Source organism: Numida meleagris, chromosome 2, assembly GCF_002078875.1.
Source record: "Numida meleagris isolate 19003 breed g44 Domestic line chromosome 2, NumMel1.0, whole genome shotgun sequence".
Classification (NCBI taxonomy): domain Eukaryota; kingdom Metazoa; phylum Chordata; class Aves; order Galliformes; family Numididae; genus Numida; species Numida meleagris.
In genome coordinates, this window is record NC_034410.1 from 126686878 (window position 1) to 126706907 (window position 20030).

The following is a 20030-nucleotide window of genomic DNA, read 5'->3' on the forward strand; positions in this document are numbered from 1 at the left end:
CCTGCTGGGACATATGTGAAATCAAGTGTTCCAGCAACAGTCTTCTGTTTCCCATGATCTCAGAGCCTTGGAGCAAACCTTGGCCATTTTCTACTTTTCTAAGCTGAATTAAATATTGATATATCTAACTTCCCCTTCCTGGCTCATTTTTTTGGTCTGAATATCGTAGAACCACACTATCATTTCAGTTGGAAAAGACCTTTAAGATCAAGACCAACTGAGTCCCATCACTAAGCCGTGTCCCAGTATATGTATTGGTAATGTCCCATCACACTGAATAGATCTTTGTTGTGACATGAAGAGGTAGTTAAAGAGGAAGTTAAATTTGGACTTTTTTTCTGATGTTCTCCTTACGTGTCTCTCACTTTACTGGTGTTCTGCAGGTTTAGAAACAGCTCTAGATTTAAGACCTTTCTGGGGACTTCTGCTGCCAGCTTCTCCAGTATTTTCTTGATTCTGTGTAAGCTCTTGCCCTGGAGGTTCAATCAGCCTTGCAGTAACTCATCTCAGAATAGATCTGATAGGGGTAGACAAGGCTGAATGCTTATTGAAAACAATGTTGTTCACAGCAGTACAGATCACAAAAGAGATTGTTTATTCAGGTCAGCTACAGCCCTCAACTTGCTGTTATTCAAGCTTCCACCTGGAGTGTTCAGGATGCCTTTTAGTCCTCGAAGATGAGTCCTTTTTCTGTCAGGACGCTGTATCTTCAGCATTGGTCCACTAAATGGCTAGTGCAGAGATATTCAGTTCTCACGGTTCTTGCAGTCCTGTCATTCTGTGAGGAAGAAAATGTTCATATAATAAAATTGCCTGTTTGAGCCTTCCCATTCCAAGAAATTTCCTTGATAGCCATCATTTCCTCAAGAAAGGTTGAGATCACTCGTGTGGATAGAATTTTTTGGATGAAGCTCTTGCGTAGGCAGCTTCCAATATTTTACTCAGCAATCACTCTGTCAAGATATTATTTTCCTTGCTCACTTGCAAGAAGTCTTTGTCCATTGACATATGCTTTCTCTGTGGCTTAGCTCTCTATGGCCCTTTGTCCCTTCAGCTGCAGCTTGAACTGTGCAGCAGTTTCTGTATAGAATTTGGAGTGTTTTTTGTCTTTTTTTCTTAATCTAACTGCTGCAGGATTGTTAAGGCAACAGCTTCTGCATATTTGGAGACTTTGGTGTCTTCATCAGATAACATCCATGCAGACAGCATGTGAAGTGCAGCTACTGGTTTTACTTATACATTTGTATTTGTACTTTCCAAGAACAATGCAACCATAAAAATCTGTAAATATTACTGCATTTGGAAAAGAGCTTTTGCTGTTGTAGTTTGCCTAAGGCTCTGAGGTCCACATCCAGGTGGCTTGGACCTAGAGTAGTTCAAAACCCATTTGTTTTAAAGTAAATAGGCAATCATTTTAAAATGAAGAAAAGAAAATTACTTAACCAGTAAGTGAAGTTCAAGACACATGTGTGTGTGCATTTTTATTTCTGTGCTCTCTGCGCTGGGATTTGGACGATGCATAATGCTTTTGGCATGGAGCGTAGTGTGAATTAGGGAGCGTAAATACTGAATGAATGGTATTGTGAAACAGAAGTTTCCAGGTTTGAATGCTTAAAACTGACCTAGTGACCTTTCAACTGACCAGAGCTGCATGCAGTGGTTTTAATATCTGTGTACACAATGGATTTATACAGTGGTATAGATGATATTCTGTTTTATTGCCTGTCATTCCCTACTGCAGCACATTGAGCTAACGCTTTTCTAGATCTATTTTAATAACAGAGATCTTGTTTTCTGAGTCAGAGCAATCAGCTCAGTCAACGCTTTCCATGTAAAGTTATATTTCAGTGGTATGAGAAGGAAAAATATGTTACCTCTGTAGAATCAGGTCAGATGTTTCAGCAGTTCTGCAGCCAGCCCTGCTGGTGATTGCTCTGGGTCACTCAGAAGAGCTGTTCTACCACCTTTGTCTCCTGCAATGTCTTGGGCAGTGCAGATCCCTGCAGGATTCTGCCGCCTTCTGGAGTGAAAATTACCGTGTTTTCTTATCACTGTTTCCCTTCTCTTAAATAATTTATGCAATCTTAAATTGTTTAAATTCTTCTCTTATCCCTAGCAGGTAGCATAATTTCTTTAAAAGCCTTAGATTAAACACATTATATCTGTAGGAAATCTAAGTAGGATAATCGTATTTCTCCCCCTTTTCTTAAGAATGAAATAAAGGAATTGTTTTCTCGCTGCTGGTATCGTTTTATTCACTCACAATATATTTTTGGAGTGGAGGCAATTCAGTAATCACCCAAATAAAGCTGACATTTCTAATTTCTGTGTACTATAACTGCCTACACATTTCCCGTTTTTCCAGATTGTTATTGCCTGTTAAGCTACATCCCTTAACCCACATCATCATATTCTCTAAAGGAAATTAAAGTTTTGTTCCAGTGAATTTTGGAAAACAAGCGGCTTTTCAAGATGCTCTTCTTCAAAAACATACCACAACCACGCACATCATACAGCGTGTTTGTGAAAACTTGAATCTCAGCACATCGTAATATTTTGTCACAATAAGAAAGGCAAAATACTAAATGGACTCGTTTCTGTTCTTAATGTCAAAGGACAGATTGTATTAAATACCTGAGGGAGGTTCTCCACAGCTTGACTTGGTCACTCCAGATTGATTTACAGAAATGCAGCTCCTTGTACTTCAGAAGAATGATGCTTGACATACAGAGCTTCATATTAACCAATATATTGAGCAGTTTTCTATTTTGCCTCATTATGATATGTTTTGGTTATAATTCCATCTGTTTTAATTCCATAATTCAGCATTTGTGACTATTTGGGCTCTTACAGAGAATGATAGGATATTTAATTACTTTAACCCTTACAATGACTTATCAGAATATTCAGCTTAAATTAGGCCAACGTGATTTAGACCTATTTTTAAGGTCAAAATCTCACCTTTATTTATTTTTATGCTTTTGCTACTAGTGTCAGTAAATAGCTATGGCATGCAACTTTAACATCTGAATTCTATCCCAAGGTCCTGCTGTTCTGCTGTGTAATTTAATAACTTTGCCTCTATGCCTCGCTTTCTCTGTTTTTTAAGTAAAAGTAATGATGCTGACTTCTTGTTTCAGCACTTAGAGCTTTTCAACTATAAACCGTGTTAGGAGGGTTACAAGGTAGTGGTAGAAGTACGATCTCGTTAAATGTTTCCCAAGATCAAAAGCTATTATTTAAAAAAAATATTGTATTAATATATTGTGGTATGTGCATGTTTGAACAGAGTATAGCTGTTCTATGAAGAAACTACTTGATATTACAGAACAAAATGCTTTGTTTATGGGAAAATGTTAATACTGCTTTTTTAATAATATATACTAATATTGGTCTAGGCAAATAAATGATCTTCAGGTTATTTTAAGTGTTTTGTGACCATGAAACTCTGTGAAAGTACAGTTGACTAGGAAATATTTTTCTCTGGGATAAAATTTGGATGTTTACGTAAAAGGCAATGTATAATCTCTCAAGTCAACCTTGAATAGAGACCCATGCGGACATGTTTTTATCAGTTAGGCAAAATTTGTCAAGTTTCTGTAGCTAGTGTAATGCAAAAGAATTTTTCAAAGTAATGAACTCTGATGTCCATTTTCCATGTTTGAATCAGCAAGTCAAGATGAAATGTAGTTCACCGTCTCTTACCTAATGTTAGATTAGCTTTCGCAAGATGATTACATTGGTTGGTCATAGATACTAAAAGCTGAGAGAGTTTGCATGTTACTTTTTTATGCCGTGTAACTGCAATTTCTAACTCCCACTTCAGCTCTTGTTCTTCAGCTTGGGATGTAACTGAAAATGACTGTTGTGCCATGGGATAGCTAATTGGTAAAGCCTGTTTGGAATGTGGATAAGTGAGCCATTTTGGCCCTGAGCAGAGTAGTGAAGTGCACTCTTTTTCCCTTAGTTGACTTCCAGGCTAAAATTAAACAGAGTTAGATATTTCTATGCTTAGTGATTTACAGTTCATCTGTTCTGCTTCAACTAGCAGAAAGAACTAATTACCTATATAGTTTTATTAAAAAAAAAAAACAACAAAAAACAACAAAACTCTTCATTTCTGTGTGATACATAACTTTTTATTTTTACAGTATGCTTTAGTGAAAATACCCTTGAAAACACTTATATTTGAAACATTTAACTAAAAGTAAAGAGATTATTTATTATGTCATTCTGCTAATTTAATCGGTATCAGTACCTGCTTATCATTCACATGTCCTGATACACAAGAGTGACAAGCTCAGTGCTAAAATAATTCATGGTGTAGTTTATATAGCAAGATGGTGTAATGTTTTTTTTTAGTTACTTAGTTACCAAAAATAAACAAAACTTGTCAGAATTAGTTTTTATTGTAGCTCGTTCCCTTTTTTCATATTTGTGATCCCTCCCCAGTATAAACTGTGCATTAACTTAAACTTTAGTTTCCTGCAAAGATTTTAAGTTCATTTTTATAGGGGAATATCTGAAATGTTTTACTGGAAGTTTTTACTCTACATAGCGTATAGATGTGTTTGGACACCGTACACACAGCAGAATTTGCAAAGAATTTTGCCAGGGTGGTCTTTTACTATTCCTAGTAAATTTTTTTTCACCAGAATGGTGTGAGTGACTCAGTAATGCAAAGTTTACTCTTTCATGAGGTTCTACACCTCAAAACAAGCAGCTGCTTTCTCCAGGCATTGCCACCTCCTTTCTCATCCCAAAGCACCATCCTGCTGCTGTCATTATTCTCTTCTGGCTTTATGATCTTTGAAGCCCTTTTCCATTCCTCCATCACCACTGAGCATCCCTCAGCACTAGCACTCTGCTCCTTGACTCTACAGAGCCACATCCCCCATATGTCCTCCTCTGCCTCACTTGCTTCAAAAGAAGTGTGCCATACTCTGTGTCCCACTTGCTATATGCTTCAATTTCTCCTTGTGAAGAAGAGAGCTTAGAACCCTTGGCCAACTGCCCCTGTCTTCCCTGATGTAGAGCAGGAAGAGCCGGTGGCAGAGCCCGCCTGGCAGCAGGAGGCCCTGCATTAACCTCCATGGCCCCCAGGCCTTCAGGAAAGTGAGTGCTGCCACCACAGCTGTTGTCCTCCAAGGAAGCTCACTGGGAAGGCTGACTGTAGGGTGAGTGCGGCTGCACTGAGCCACCTCCTGCTCTGACCTCAGAGACAGGCGAATGTTGGGGAGGAAAGAAATTATTTGCCTAACTGCACCTGGCATGTAACACCATGACTTTGAGGAAATTCTTCTCAAACATTCAAAGATTATGTGGTATTGGGTTCGATCTTATTTTTAAATCATTTTCTGGAGAGATGTAAGAGATAACAGTGGCAAGAACAGGGATCTGAAAATGAAACCCGTTATGGTATAGATCTAAGGTCTGCTTTTTTTTTTTTTCTGAAATGTAAATTTAATTAAGAGGAGAACAGGGGGAGGGAAGAAAAGAAAGTTCACCGCAGTCTTAATGAAATCCAGGAAAATCGAGTGTTGCATCTTGACAGAGAGAAATAACAAATTTATTTTTTTCTTAAGCATGTAAGAGGCCTGCTGCCAGCTTACAGCGTGGTTCTCCCACAGAGTTCTTCCCTGAAAGCCGGGGTGCTTCTTATTTCTTAGCATGAGAGCTCAAGTTTAAGGGTTTTGGAGTGGCAAGGGAGAAACAACACATCTGAGAGTATTTTCTTTGATTATTTAGTTAGTTATTTTGAAGAGTGCTGTTACACAAAAACCAGCTTTACGTAGGTGATTATGTTGCCCAGTGAATATAGCAGCTGAGTATCAAATAGAGCAGTAAATTTCAGTAATTCAGCGTGACAGAAGTGGCTTGGTAGGAGGCCAAAATTACCTGGCATTCCAATTGAAAGTTGGATAGTGCAATTCTTTATCTGACTACTTGTATGTTAGGCTGGTTTGGCTTTTTTTGTTGTTTTTTTTCCTCCTCAGACACAAGCTATCAATCACAAAAGACAACTGGAAAAATAAACTATTTTGCTCTCTGCTCTACCTTACTTTAAAGTTTAATGGGGTTGTGATAGTGACTTCATTGAAGTTTAAAGATAGTTTCAGTTCAAAGCATGTCTTAATTGTTTTGAACATCTTACTTGTAGCTATTTTTTTGCAGTAAACACAAAACTAAATGGAGCAACTACCAGCATGTGCTACAGTAACATTTTTTTTCTTGTCAAGGTCTCTTGTAAATATGGGATATTTGTTGATTTTGCCTGTAGGCTGATTTTATTCCTCTCTCTTTGGGAGGTCTCTGACTCCCACTTGTCATATCACTTATGCATTAAACCTTTCATTAAGCATTGCTGACACGGGCATTATCTGTTAAGGATGCAGAATTCCCTCTTTCTGGCATCCAAGTATATTATAAAAGCTAACAATCGTAGCATCTACTTTATCAATCTTCTGTTACCTTCTGCTTCTATTTGTTAGTTTCCTCCAGATCCTGCTGCAAGACACATTCACCACTGTTCTTACTTACTTGCGCATTACTCATTTACTGTATGCTCCACATCAGCTTTGCCTTAAGTTGCAGATTTATTTCTAAGGTTTATTACTGACATTTAAAACCATCAGATCACAATGACAAGTCTGTGTATAGGAGTTCCTCTCAGTGTGTGTTCCAACTCCAAGCCTGTGCTAGGCTGATTTATCTTTGTGTATTTCTTGACTGCCTTTTTCGCATTGTACTCATCAGGCTTTACTTGCATAGCCCTGTTCTGATGGTATTTCTGTTATTAGGAATTCAACACGTTTTAAAATTGTTAATTATAATAAGTTAAGAACTTCCTTGGTTTTGTTTTCATGGCTTTGTGATGTATTATGTCTTTTCAGGCAGGTGATTTATTAAGGTTTTTTTTCAAAGTATATTTTTGAATAGATTTAAATTTATTGTTGAATTCAGATTGCAGATCTATTGTATGCTACAGAACAAATATGTTGCTAGGTATTTCTTTAGGGAATAACTCATGATTCTTTGAATTATAAAACTACTGTAATTCTCCAGAGCTTGATACTGGACCTTATTTCCTTATTTCATTTATTTATTCATTATAAAATTGCAAAATTTCCATGAAAAAGCAGCTCCTTGTTACTGCTTGCAGTACTTTTTCAATATAATCACTCTCTTTGTGTTATGTTAATCCATTTGCTTCTGAATCTTGCACCTTTGTGCTGTAAAAAAACCTTCATTGACTAACAATTGAGCTGTACTATTTAAACAGAAGCCTCACTAAATTCCTGGTCATATTTTTAAAGCAAGCAGAAAAGAAATAGTGACTCATAAATTGGGTTTTAGAGTGCCTGCTTTTTGAAACATGTTAAGATTTCTACATACTGAGAACAGCTTTTCTCCTGTTTTGAGCCTCTATGTTTCCCATGTAGGTTTTTCTTCACAAGTGTATGAAAACTATGGATGCTCTTTTAAGAAATAAAGATACAATAGTTTATCTTGTAGTCATTCGACTTCTAAAATGTGATTTAAACAAAATAAGATAAATTGTAAAATTTAAGAAAAGTATGGAGTACTAAGAATACCAATATAGGCAGAGTTGAAAAATTTGCCTTTTATTTTACTCAAAAAGTTTGCTAAAGTGTATTTGGAACCACATGTACATTGAAAATGTTTTTCTTAAGCAGAATGCTGTCTTTGTTAAAAGAAATCAAAAAGAAACCACTGCCCAACCAGGTTTCTCTTTATTGGAAATGCAGGGAGTCCTGCATTGTATTCTTCTGTGTCAAGGATCATTTGACTAGTTTCTTGCCATTTCAGCCATTTTTCGTGACAAAAAGATGCAACAAGCAAAATCAAAATGCATTTCTCTGTGCTTTGTGTGTGTGTGTGTCTGTGTGTCCCAATACAACTGGCAGTGCTGGCAAGTTTTTATTTTCAATAGGATAATCAAGTTTATGTGGTAATTACTACTCTTATTAAGAATTGTAAGAAAAATATATTTAAATACAATCCAAACCAAAATCTGCATCAAAGACGTGTGCAAGAACTGAATATACATGGGCACTTTTTACAAGACAGTAACTGTTCTGTTTTCTTTTCTGTGCATATAGGTGCAGTACTTTTGTCCAGCATACAAGGATTAGCAATTAATGTTGATCCTGTGCTATACACTTGGCTTATCTACCAGCCTCAGAAACGTGCTAGTAGACATATTCAACAGGTATGTATTCTTGGAGGAGAAGGAATAAGGAGAAGGAAAACTTTCTGTTGCATATAGACCAGTAGGGCATTTTTGTTTCATGCATTTTTTTGTCATTTTAGTTTTCTGCACATAGTGTCTTGGTCTGATTTTGATTTATTTTAAATGTCATATCATGCACATTAAAGTTTCCATTTCGTAATGTATTCATTTACAATTTTTAATTAAAAGAAAAGAAGGAGTGTTTTCTGATGATCAGTCTAGGATCAGTCAGGTTTCAGTCACTTAGGATGGTCTCTCAAATAATTTCATAACTTGTTTTTTTAAAATATCACTAATTAAAACTCATTTTAGTAGGGGACGAACCATGCAGTTCATAACTTAATATAAGTGAATGTCGTAATGGATTCTGTAAATAATGTCGAGATACTTCTTTGTATACAACGTGCTTGGAAGAGATGCAGATAGGTAAGGCTGTGGGTATGTGTAGCACAGCGTTTTCTCTGAGGTATACTCAACTGTAACTTCCATTCCATGGACTTCTCATCTGGAAAGAGCCTGAAATGTTTTTGCCAGGTTTTAAACTTCCTTTTTTTTAAATTCTTTTTCTGTTGTTTGGCAGGCTAATAGTGTATTGTGAACACTGAATTGGTTATTGTTGATCAACTGAGTGGACTGTGTAGCTTGATGTTCTGTATTCTGTCTCAGTTATAAGTCTCCAACTGTTAAGTGACCAATATAAGAATCTTTTGATACTGGTCTCATGGTGTGTGTGTATGTATGTATACATACACACTGAGCTCTTTAGAAAGGTTTTGAAGTGGGAGGATTAACACGGTCTGCAAACATTTCTGTTTCTTGTATGTTAGTGACCTTGTAAATGTAACAATTGTCAAATGTTCGAGTGTCCTGTTAAGCTTGTTCAGCTCCAACACCATCTCAAAATCCTCAATGTCTGAATTGCTTGCTATTTTATCATTGTAGTAACTTTACACTGTTTTTAACTGTGTTCAATTTTCCTTCATTCTTGCATTGTAACTGGAGCAGGATGATATCTTCTGTTATACCTTTTAGACTATTCATGTATTTTTGCAACACTGTTGTGTGTCTTTCCAAAATTTAATTGTCTTAGCATTCCAAATGTTCATATGGAAGTCTTTCATTAACATTAATTAATATAACTAGCAGTTAATCAGTGTAATCTCTTTCAATTGCCTTTTTGTACTGAACGATTAGAACTGTCATCATGATACTAATTTTACCTGGAAACACATATAATCAGAATATCTTTCGGCATGTTTGATTCCATGTATGTATTCTATCAAGTAATAACTGAAGTAGAATAAATTAAATCAAGTTAAAAATTTGTATGGGACCACAGTTAGTGCATCGTAAACTTCTGATTGTGCACAGGGTGGAACTGGGGTTCCCTGTGTCCCAGAGTCAGGTATGCTTTTTTGTACCTGAACTTCTTGAGATTTGTTTGCCTTTTAATAGATACTCTGGGATTCTTACTTTTATAATGTCGATTTGGTAGTGTGTTTTTGTATCATACTGAAAAACTCACTATGTGTAATGTGACTGTGTTGATATAGTTTTGTCTGGAAACATGAAAAGTTAGAAATATCAGAACTTATCTAACTTAGTTACGCTGAAATGGGTTAGGATAGAAGTCAGCAAAACAGTAAATACATTTTACAAAGCCCAACAATTTTCCATGATTTTTCGATAAAGCCATGCCATATTTTCCTTAGGGGCAATGTAACAAAACCATGAAGAAATGTAATTGTCATTGACTTAACTCAGATTTTATTCAACTGGAACAGAGCAACATAAAAATGATGTGTGGGGCAAACTCAGCCCAGTGAGGACTACCTCTATTTATTTATTATTGTTAGCTTCTTACTCAGTCTACTTGTGTTTGCACCTTGCTTGCCAAGAAGACAGTTACTGTAGAACCAGTGTGACAGCTGAGACCACGATATTATTCAGCTATCTATAGATTTTAGTTCTTTACACTTTGTCCCCCTCCTTTAGCCAGATATTTTATGCAATAGCTTTGTTTACGTAATATCTATTACAATAGGCCACATATCCTGATATGCGCTTTTGATGGTATCTGAAAAATGAGATTAGTAGTAAATGGAATTTTTTAATGTCTGGCTAAGGGTGAATGCCAAAAGGGAAGAGAAGCTATTTAAAAGAAATGTTGATCTACACAATGATGTGATTCTGTAATTCTGTAATTGGTGAATATACTCTTAATATATTTAGGCTAGAAGTAATACCTTTTTAAGTCATTGCTTAAGACTACTGTAAAGTTTCTTTTTGTCTTGTTAGAGGATATGTTCTGCTTTCTTGTTCCAATATGGAATTTTCTTTATTTAGGAACAATACATATGACAACTGTTTGGACAAGAGAACTGAGTTTAGTGTTTAAGTAAGGAAGTTAGAATTTTGAAATTTAATGTATGTTGTAGTTTAACCTGGTAAGGAGGTAAACACCACACAGCCTTTCACTCAGTTCCCTGCATCCCAGTGCGATGGAGGAGAGGATCACAAAAAAAGGTAGAACTTGTAGGCTGGGATAAAAAACTATTTATTAAGAAAGAAAAGGAAGAGAGAAATTACAGTAACAATAATTACATACGTACGTGCAAACAAAACAAGTGTTGCACTGAGCAATTTTTTACCACCCACTGACTGATGCCCAGCAGCAGCAGCCCCCACTCCCCTGGCAAACTCCCTGCAGTTTTATAGATTTTTTTTTTTTACATAACATCATGTATGGTATGGAATATCCTTTTGGCCAGTTTCGGTCAGCTGTTCTGGTTCTGTCCCCTCCCAACTCCTTGTGCCTTTCCCCCCCAGCCCCCTTGCTGGCAGGATGAAACGTAATGCTGAGAAAGTGAAACAGCCTTGGCTCTGTACAACATTGGTCAGCAACAACTAAAACGTTGCTGTGTTATCAGCATTGGTTTTCTCTTAAAACCAAAACATAACATAATACCAGACGCTATGAATAAAATCAACTCTGACACAGCTGAAACCAGGACAGTGTACATCGCTTCTGCATAAATTATGTCTCTGTATGGCGTGCAAGTTGCATAGCTCATTATTATATTCATTTAGAACTTACTTGGTAAAAAGAGAATTTGGAAATAGAACTAGTCTTTTTTAAAGCTGCTGCATAATTTTTGAAATACAATGGAATATTTGGAGCCAGATGCTTTCAATGAATTGCACTGTAGTGTATTACCTTTTTGTTATAAAGTGACTATGCATGCCAAAATGTGGCTGCTGTTACACATTTGAATAATATTCTGTGTGGTTACTGTTGTGACTATATGGTCAATGCTCTAGGGTAAAAGGATGTAAATGTAACTTATTTTTATATATTCATTCTGAACTTCAACATGCCTCTATAAGTTTTCCATTGTCCCTCTTCAAGAACAAAAACAATGAGAACATTGCAGTGTAAAAATCTGTGAGACTTTCTTAGAGCTTGAATGAACTGCTTCTGAATTTCTCCCATGGCGACTAGTGGTATAAGAACAATACCATGTGTTTCTTTACTGAAGTTAAAGCATTTTGTAAACTAAGTCTCTTCCCTTCTACATTACAGACTTGTCCATTATCACCTCTTATCTTATTGGGAGTATTGAAAATAGGTCAATATAATGCTATTCAGAGGAGCATAATTGGATTTTTAATCTCAAATACTAATGCTTCTTATAAAATTCAGTTTGGCAGAAATGAAATGTTTATATATAAAAAAATAAAATAAGCACAAAACAGTTGTTCCCCACTTTTGATGTTTTTAATGTTTGTCACAAGCTTAGATTTTGAATTTTTTTCAGTAAGTCAGTAATGAATATATATTTGAACAGTTTATAGAAATATGTTCTACTGTCTATTTGTACACTGCCTAGTATAACATGCAGCATGTTTTCTTTAGAAGGTGATACAGCAAAGCCAATGCCTCTTACGTTTATTTTAATCAAGAGTAGAATTAACATCTCTTTTAACTGAACTTGAGGCAAATTCCCTTGTGTGAAGTCTGTAAAATCCTTAATACTGTAAGTTGTGCACGATCTTGCTTGATAAAAAGAGCCTGTTGTAATGCAGAACTGATTCCAATACTTCATCACCCTTACAATTAAAAAAAGTGCATCCTTATGTTCAAAGGGAAGGTCCTGTGTTCCACTTTGTGCCTACTGCTAGCTGTCATGACACTGGGCATCACTGAAAAGAGCCTGTCTCCATCCTCTTGAAATCTCCTTTCAGATACTTATATACAATGATAAGATTTCCCTTGAATCTCCTTGTCTTCAGTCTGAGCATTTCCAGCTCTCTCAGCCTCTCCTCACAGGACTGATGCTCCAGGTCCTTGATCCCTGGCTCTCCTTTGGACTCCCTCCCGTATGTCCAGGTTTCTCTTGTACTGGGAAGCCCGGAACTGGACCCAGTACTCCAGGTGCAGCATCACCAATGCTTTATGGAGGGGAAGAATCTCCTCCCTTGACCTGCCAAGGTCAAAAAATACTTTGCCAAATGCAAAGAGTACCATTAGCCTTCTTAGTGGCAGGATCTCATTGCTGACTGATGTAAGTCTTGGAATCCACCAGGACCCCAAGTCCTCTTCTGCAGAGCTGCTTTCCAGCTGGCTGTCCCCAGCATGTGCTGGTGCCTGTAGCTATTCCTCCCCAGGTGCAGGACTCTGCACTTTTCCTTGTTGAACTTGTTGAGGTTCCTGTCCACCCATTTCTCCAGCCTGTCAAGGTCCATCAGGGGACCTCAGTATGACCCTTGGGTGAATCATCCTCTCCTGCCAAACTTGCTGAGGTTGTATTCTGACCCATCATACAGAACATTAATAAAGATATTGAATAGGATTGGACCCAATCCTGGGTCCAATCAGCCCTGTCAGCCTGACCTCAATGCCAGGGAAGGGAAGGTTATGGAGCAGATTGTCTTGAGGGAGATCACACGGCATGTGCAGATAACTGGGGGATCAGGCCCAGCCAGCGTGGGTTCATGAAGGGCAGGTTCTGCTTGACCAACCTGATCTCCTTCTATGATCGAGTGAGCCGTCTGGTGGATGAGGGAAGGGCTGTTGATGTGGTCTACCTAGACTTCAGCAAAGCCTTTGACACTGTCTCCCACAGTATTCTCCTGGAGAAGCTGGCAGCCCATGGCTTGGACATATACACTCCTTGCTGAGGAAAGAACTGGCTAGAGGGCTGGGCCTAGAGAGTGATGGTGAATGGAGTTACATCCAGCTGGTGACGGGTCACAATTAGTGTTCCCCAGGGGTCGGTGCTGGGGCCTGTCCTGTTCATTATCTTTATTGATGACCTGGATGAGGGCATTGAGTGCACCCTCAGTACGTTTGCAGGTGACACTGAGTTGGCAGGAAGTGTCAATCTGCCTGGGGATAGCAAGGCCCTAGAGAGGGATCTGGACAGGCTGGATCTCTGGGCTGAAGCCAATGGGATGAAGTTCAACAAGACCAAGTGCCAGGTCCTGCATGTTGGCCTCAACAACCCCAGGCAACATTACAGGCTTGGGGCAGAGTGGCTGGAAGACTGTGTAGAGGAAACAGACCTGGGGGTGTTGGTTGACACTCAGCTGAACATGAGCCAGCAGTGTGCCCAGGTGGCCAAGAAGGCCAATGGCATCCTAGCTTTTATCAGAAATAGTGCTTCTAGCAGGAGCAAGGAAGTAATTGTCCCCCTATACTCAGCCCTGGTGAGGCCCCACCTCGAGTACTGTGTTCAGATTTGTGCCCCTCACTGCAAGAAAGACATTGAGGCCCTGGAACGTGTTCAGAGGAGGGCGACGAAGCTAGTGAGGGCTCTGGAGCAAAGGACTTATGAAGAGCGGCTGAGGGAGCTGGGGTTGTTCAGTCTGGAGAAAAGGAGTCTCAGGGGAGACCTTATCGCTCTCTATAACTACCTGAAGGGAGGTTGTAGTGAGCTTGGGGTTGGCCTCTTCTCTCATGTAACTAGTGATAGGACGAGAGGGAATGGACTCAAGGTGCACCAGGGGAGATTCAGGCTGGACGTTAGGAAATACTACTTTTCTGAAAGAGTGGTCAGGTGTTGGAATGGGCTACCCAGGGAGGTGGTTGAGTCACCTACCCTGGAGGTGTTAAAGGAATGTTGACGTTGTGTTGAGCGACGTGGTCTAGTGAGAACTATTGGTGATAGGTGGACGGTTGGACTGGATGATCTTGTAGGTCTTCTCCAACCTTGGTGATTCTATGATTCTATGATACTTGTCATGACTTTCTTGTCAAGTGCCTGGATTAGCTGTTTATCACCTTCCAAGGGATCAAGTTGAGACTGGCTGGCCTGGTAGATCCCTAGGTCCTTTCTTCATACCTTTCTTGAATATAGGAGTGACATTTGCTTTTTCCAGTCCTTGAGTGACTCTCCCAGTCACCGTAATCATTCAAAGAACATTGTGAATTGCCTTGTAATGACATCTGCTGGTTCCCTCAGTACGCCTGGATGCATCCAGTCAGAGCTCATGGACTTGCATATGTCCAGTTTGATTAAGTATTCTCTGACTTTACCATCTTTCACCAAGGATGGTACATCTTTCTTATACCAGTGTTTCTGGGATCTGAGATTCCTGAGAGTTCCTCTTGCTAGTAAAGACTGAGATGAAGAATACTTTCCATACTTCAGCCTTTCTCGCTCATAGGTTTCCTAACATGTTATCACTGTATATTCCCATGGACAAGGAAATATGTTAGCCTACTATAGGACTTTCAGCTTCCTACTCCTTTTCTTTTCTAAACTCGAGTGAACAAATGAAGTTAATATTAGTAAGATTGCATAATATTTATATGCATTTTTCAAAAGTGGTTTGTATCAATTAACATACAAACAGAAGAAAATAATTATTTTGAGACAGTAGAAGGAAAAAAAAACAAATTGGTAATAGAGAGAGGATGAAGTAAGGAGAAGTCTTTTCACCTCATCATCAGCTGACAGTCTTTCAAATACTCAATGTAGCAAGCATTACATGCTGCTTTCTAGAAAAAGACAGTATTGATAGATTACCTTTCCTGTTCAAAGCACTGTACTGTGTATACAGTGTGCAGTAACCAACACCAGAAGGCTTTTCAGGCTAATATGCTAAAAAATAAGAACCCTAGGACACCCAAGACACAGTATAGATGAAAGTGACAGTGACTGTTGGAATTGATTTAGTTACATTATTTTATTTCTCAGTAATACTGAAATAACAACTTTAATCTTGGTGCAGAGCAAGAAATAAAGTTCATAGATCAAAGTACTGTAACTGTACTAAAGTACTGTTCAAAATTAATTTTCAAAACTCTGAATTTTGGACTTGTCAGCTAGAAACATCTGATAGAAAATCAAACAAAAAAACACCAAAAACACATCAAGCAGAACTTTCTGATATTGAAAAGAGTGAATTTGTCTTACTGTCATGATAGTTGTCCATTATGTAACTGTTCTAATGTTAAATGGATTGATTCTCAACTTCAAAAGTTTTAAAATTTTTAGTAATTAATATTGTAACAATAAATATAACCTTTTTGATTTTGCTCTCCTTAATTTCAAAACCTGAAGAACAAGTAAAGAACATTCTGTAGAAATGCATTCATTGGTAGATTTTATATGATGATACTCTGATATATTACATAGTACTTCACAGTTTGTATGCTATGGAAGGACTAAGAAAGATTTAAAGTCATCAGTACTTCTAAAGAATATTATGTTGGACACATTGGTAAAGACACATTGGTAAATTTTCAAAAAAAGCCAAAACGTCTGATCTTTTTACTGCATGATTCACTTCAACTTTAACCAGAAAAGCCACTGGCTTTGGAAACACACTCTGTAATGCCTGTAATGTGCTCTTAAGATCCAAATTTTCAGAAGTAATGCATTAAGAAGAAATCTGATAAAAAGGCAATTATTCTGCTTTATATACATTCTGTATGACTCCTCAAAGGAAAATTAGTATATTCCAGATTGCATTGCACTCCATCCATATGTTCTGTATAAAAAACACATATTTTACATTATTTGAGTGTTAAAAATAATCACATTTCTGGTTCTCTGAATTTGTTAGTCTTTTCTGAAGTATGTTTTTGTTACCACCATTTTTTTTTCAGTAACTGGTAATAATCCATGAAGCTGGAGCAGTAAATTCAAAAGCCATCTTCCATACCCTGCTTGGTGATTGATGAGCCTATGCTACATTTTAAACAGGGTTAAAACTGGCACAGAAATTTCAGAAGGTGATTTTTCTTTGAAATGTTCTTGTATGTGTCAGCCAAAATTGGTTGTTCTTTTTTTTAAAAAAATACTTTTCTCTATATAGATTGTTTTGATAAAGTTGAGCTATATGTGTAGCAGCAGTAGATGTGTTGTGTAGTATGTGCACCACATGCTTACATGCTTACTGTTGCTGCTTTTTAGCAGTTCTTACTCAGTGATATGTTTAGCTAAAACCTTTGTGTTTCTTTGATTTGAAAGCCCTGTTAAATAGATATGATCTTTCATGATTTATGAAAGGTTAATTTTTACAGATTTCAGTAAAGATGCAATTATGTAGAATAACTTGTTGTACATATGTTGCTTACTGCATGTTAACATTGCCTCTCTATTCAAAAACAAAACAGGGCTGTATTTTGAGTCTTTCCTTCCAGTAACATAATATTTAATTCTGACTATCATTTGAATTTTTTATTGAAATTAGGCATTCTTTATTTTAGTAAAACAGGGGCATTTCTGTCATATATTTACACTCTGCTAAATCCCTAGCTTAGCTTTGTACCGATAAATATTTAGTTTGTTTTCCTTGGCAAAGAAAGCATTAGTTACACTTTCAAATGAAACAGTGAGCTATATCATACTCTTTGCAGTGAAAATATAAATGTAATCTTGTTTTTCTCAAATGCACGCTACTGTAAAGCCTCCACTGTTTGCCTATATTTCTCTTACATTAATCATTTCGCTAAACTTAATCATTTTATCAGTGAAGCCAGCACAGATTCACCAAGGGCAGATCATGCATGATCAATGTCTTGGCTTTCTATGATGGAGTGATGGCATCAGTGGTCCAAGGAAGGGCTTTTGACATGGTGTTGCACCATGTCATTATCTCTAAGTTGGAGAGAGATGGATTTGATGGCCGGACTATTGGGTGGATAAAGAATTGTTTGGATGGTTGTAGCCAGAGGGTGGTTGTCAACAGCTCTATGTCCAGGTGGAGGCTGGTCATATGTGGTGTCCATTTTGGGACTCAGTGCTTTTCAAGATCTTTATGAGTAGCGTAGACAGTGGGATTGAGTGTACCCTCAGCAAATTTGCAGATGACACCAAGCTGACTGGTGCAGTTGACACATTAGAGGACTCTCTGGGACGTTTGCATAAGAAGAAATAGTTTTATCATCATGACGTGGTCAGTAGACTCACATAGTAATTCCTCTAATTTAATTAGTTAATTAAGTAATTCCTCTAATTTAATCTGTCTCAGCCAATCGTGCCACAATATGGAAAAATGTTACATTTAGGCGCTGAAACTCACCCTTATATTGTGTCGTTCATTCACTGTCATTCATTATCAGAAGTTGTTTGACTCTTTAAGACACAATGTTCTGCAATATTGCAGAAGGCATCCTTGGACAGATGACTTCACTGATTTTACTTTCTGCTTGCAAGCTATTGCACATTTTCAGATCACTCTGTGTGCCCACAGCAGCCACTACTGCAATAGCTGGGTTTGGTTTCACAGGTGGCAGGGGTAAGGCTTCTGAATTGAGTCCAACATTTCATGGACTCGTGCTTCATTTTTTGACTTTCTTATAATGTTTTAGTTCCTATTTTTGAATGGTTTTTGCCTTTGATTTGTTACCAGGGATGTGACTATATAGACATCCCTAAAATGAAAGTTACTCATCTGCTCGGTTGGGTTTCCTTTAGAAAACATTCCCATGTTCCCTGATCTACCTTCATCCTCTTCAGACTCACGTGCATGAAATTGTAATTCAGAAAGAAAATATTTAATGACCGAAAAACCCAAGTAAAAATTAAATATTCTACCTGAGACAAATTTCCAATAATCCTCTTTACAGAATATTTTAGCTTTAGTTGGCATACCACCACCTAAATCAGGAAATAGTTGGGGCTTGGTATTTTTGGCACATTATTTTTTAGTGTGCTGTCTTTTATTGTTCCGTGCCTTTCTCTAATTTTAGAAGATCTTTATCAATTGCACAGCCATATTGACAGCAAATTGTAAAGTAAAATATAAAACGTAGTATGCGTCTGATCCTTTTATATGGATACATAATATGTATTTTGAATACACATACATAAGGTTGTGTATAATTTGCTAGATTATTAGTGTTAACAAAATCTAAATTTGGAAAAAAAATTTATTGTAGTTTTTTTTTAGCTTAGTTAATCATCATAATTATACAGGAAAAATTGTAAAATCTAGTATTTATTGTATAATAATCACAACGTATTATCACATTGATAAATCTATAGTAAGTATTCCAGAACAGAATATGATTTTGATTTTAACCCTGAAAACAAAATACTTTAAAACAGTAACCCCAAATTCGTGCCCTTATAGGTCATGAAACTGAGCTTACTTTTTAAGTGCAAACAATCATTTTCTGTAATGTATGCAAATAGATTTCTATTTGAACAGAAGTTTAAACTTGCATCATTTGGGGTGATTTTTAAAAATATTTTCAGAATTTAGAAAAGTTGTCCATTAGTTAGTCATGGCAGAGCTGATAGTTACTCATTTGTTGGCAACTTGTATGGAAATTGATTAATATTTTCAAGTAAAAAGCATCTTTCTGATTGTTGAGTCGTACTCTATGTACAGTATTCCTCAGTGTAAAATGTCTTCAAATTAATGTTGCTGTAGTTCCATAACTTTACTGTGTTCTTTATCTTCTTTATAACACTACCAATTAATAATCGTGAAGCTTACATCCCAATTAGGTGTACCTTTACTCATGCTACTTTATTGCCGGCTTTTTGGATTGTTGTGATGAAACGCTTATGAAAACACTTGACTGCAGTGTCTCCTTTCTCATTAGATTCATCTTCTCATACAGCTGCAGTGCTCTTGTCATCTGCTATTTCCCAAGCCACAGTTTCCTCATCAGTCTGTGGCTAAAACCCAAATCTTGATGATCATTTTCCATCTAGTTCAGTGCTGATCTTTCATCTTCTTCATTCTTTTAACCAGAAATCTTTTGCCAAAAATCTGACAAGATTGTACTGGGCATCATCAACAGCAACATCAGGCTTGATTTCAGTGAGCAAAGATGAAACAGCTGTTTCATTGTCCAGATCAGCACTCAAACACTTAATATTAGGTCTTAATTTTTTCCAGCTTTGCCTGGCTGCAATAGCCTTGATGTTTTTCCTTGTATGACTAGTGGTGTAACTTATTACTGTGTGTTGGTGATCCATTTCTTCAGTTGTTCAGAAAAAGATACTGCTTCTTCAGACAACATTTTCCATCCTATTGTCTTTTCTACTGTCTTGTATTATCTGCATTTGTTCTTCAGAACTCTTGCTTCACGTTGGCAAGTCAGGATTCTTAATATGTTACATCCAGAAATGGCAAAACATGGTTCAATGGTGACTGTCTTGGCAAAGCTGCAAGTGGCTTTACCATTTGCGAGGCTGTATCAGATGCTGAATTTTGAGAATAAGTGATGCAATATGTCTGACCAAAGTGTATAAAAATTGAGACTGTCTTTCACTCTCTGTATATACACACACATGTGGGAAGTATTTCT

The 20030-nt window shown here is 37.2% G+C and overlaps 1 protein-coding gene across 7 annotated transcripts in view; it reads left to right on the forward strand.

Moving 5' to 3' along the window:
* Positions 1–20030, forward strand: part of VPS13B (vacuolar protein sorting 13 homolog B) — a 421101-nt gene that overhangs the window by 177940 nt on the left and 223131 nt on the right. For all 7 annotated transcript variants that reach the window (XM_021386667.1, XM_021386662.1, XM_021386666.1 and 4 more), the window contains one exon: positions 8124–8233. In XM_021386667.1, the coding sequence (XP_021242342.1) occupies positions 8124–8233 (110 nt within the window). The remainder of the gene's footprint in view (positions 1–8123; positions 8234–20030) is intronic.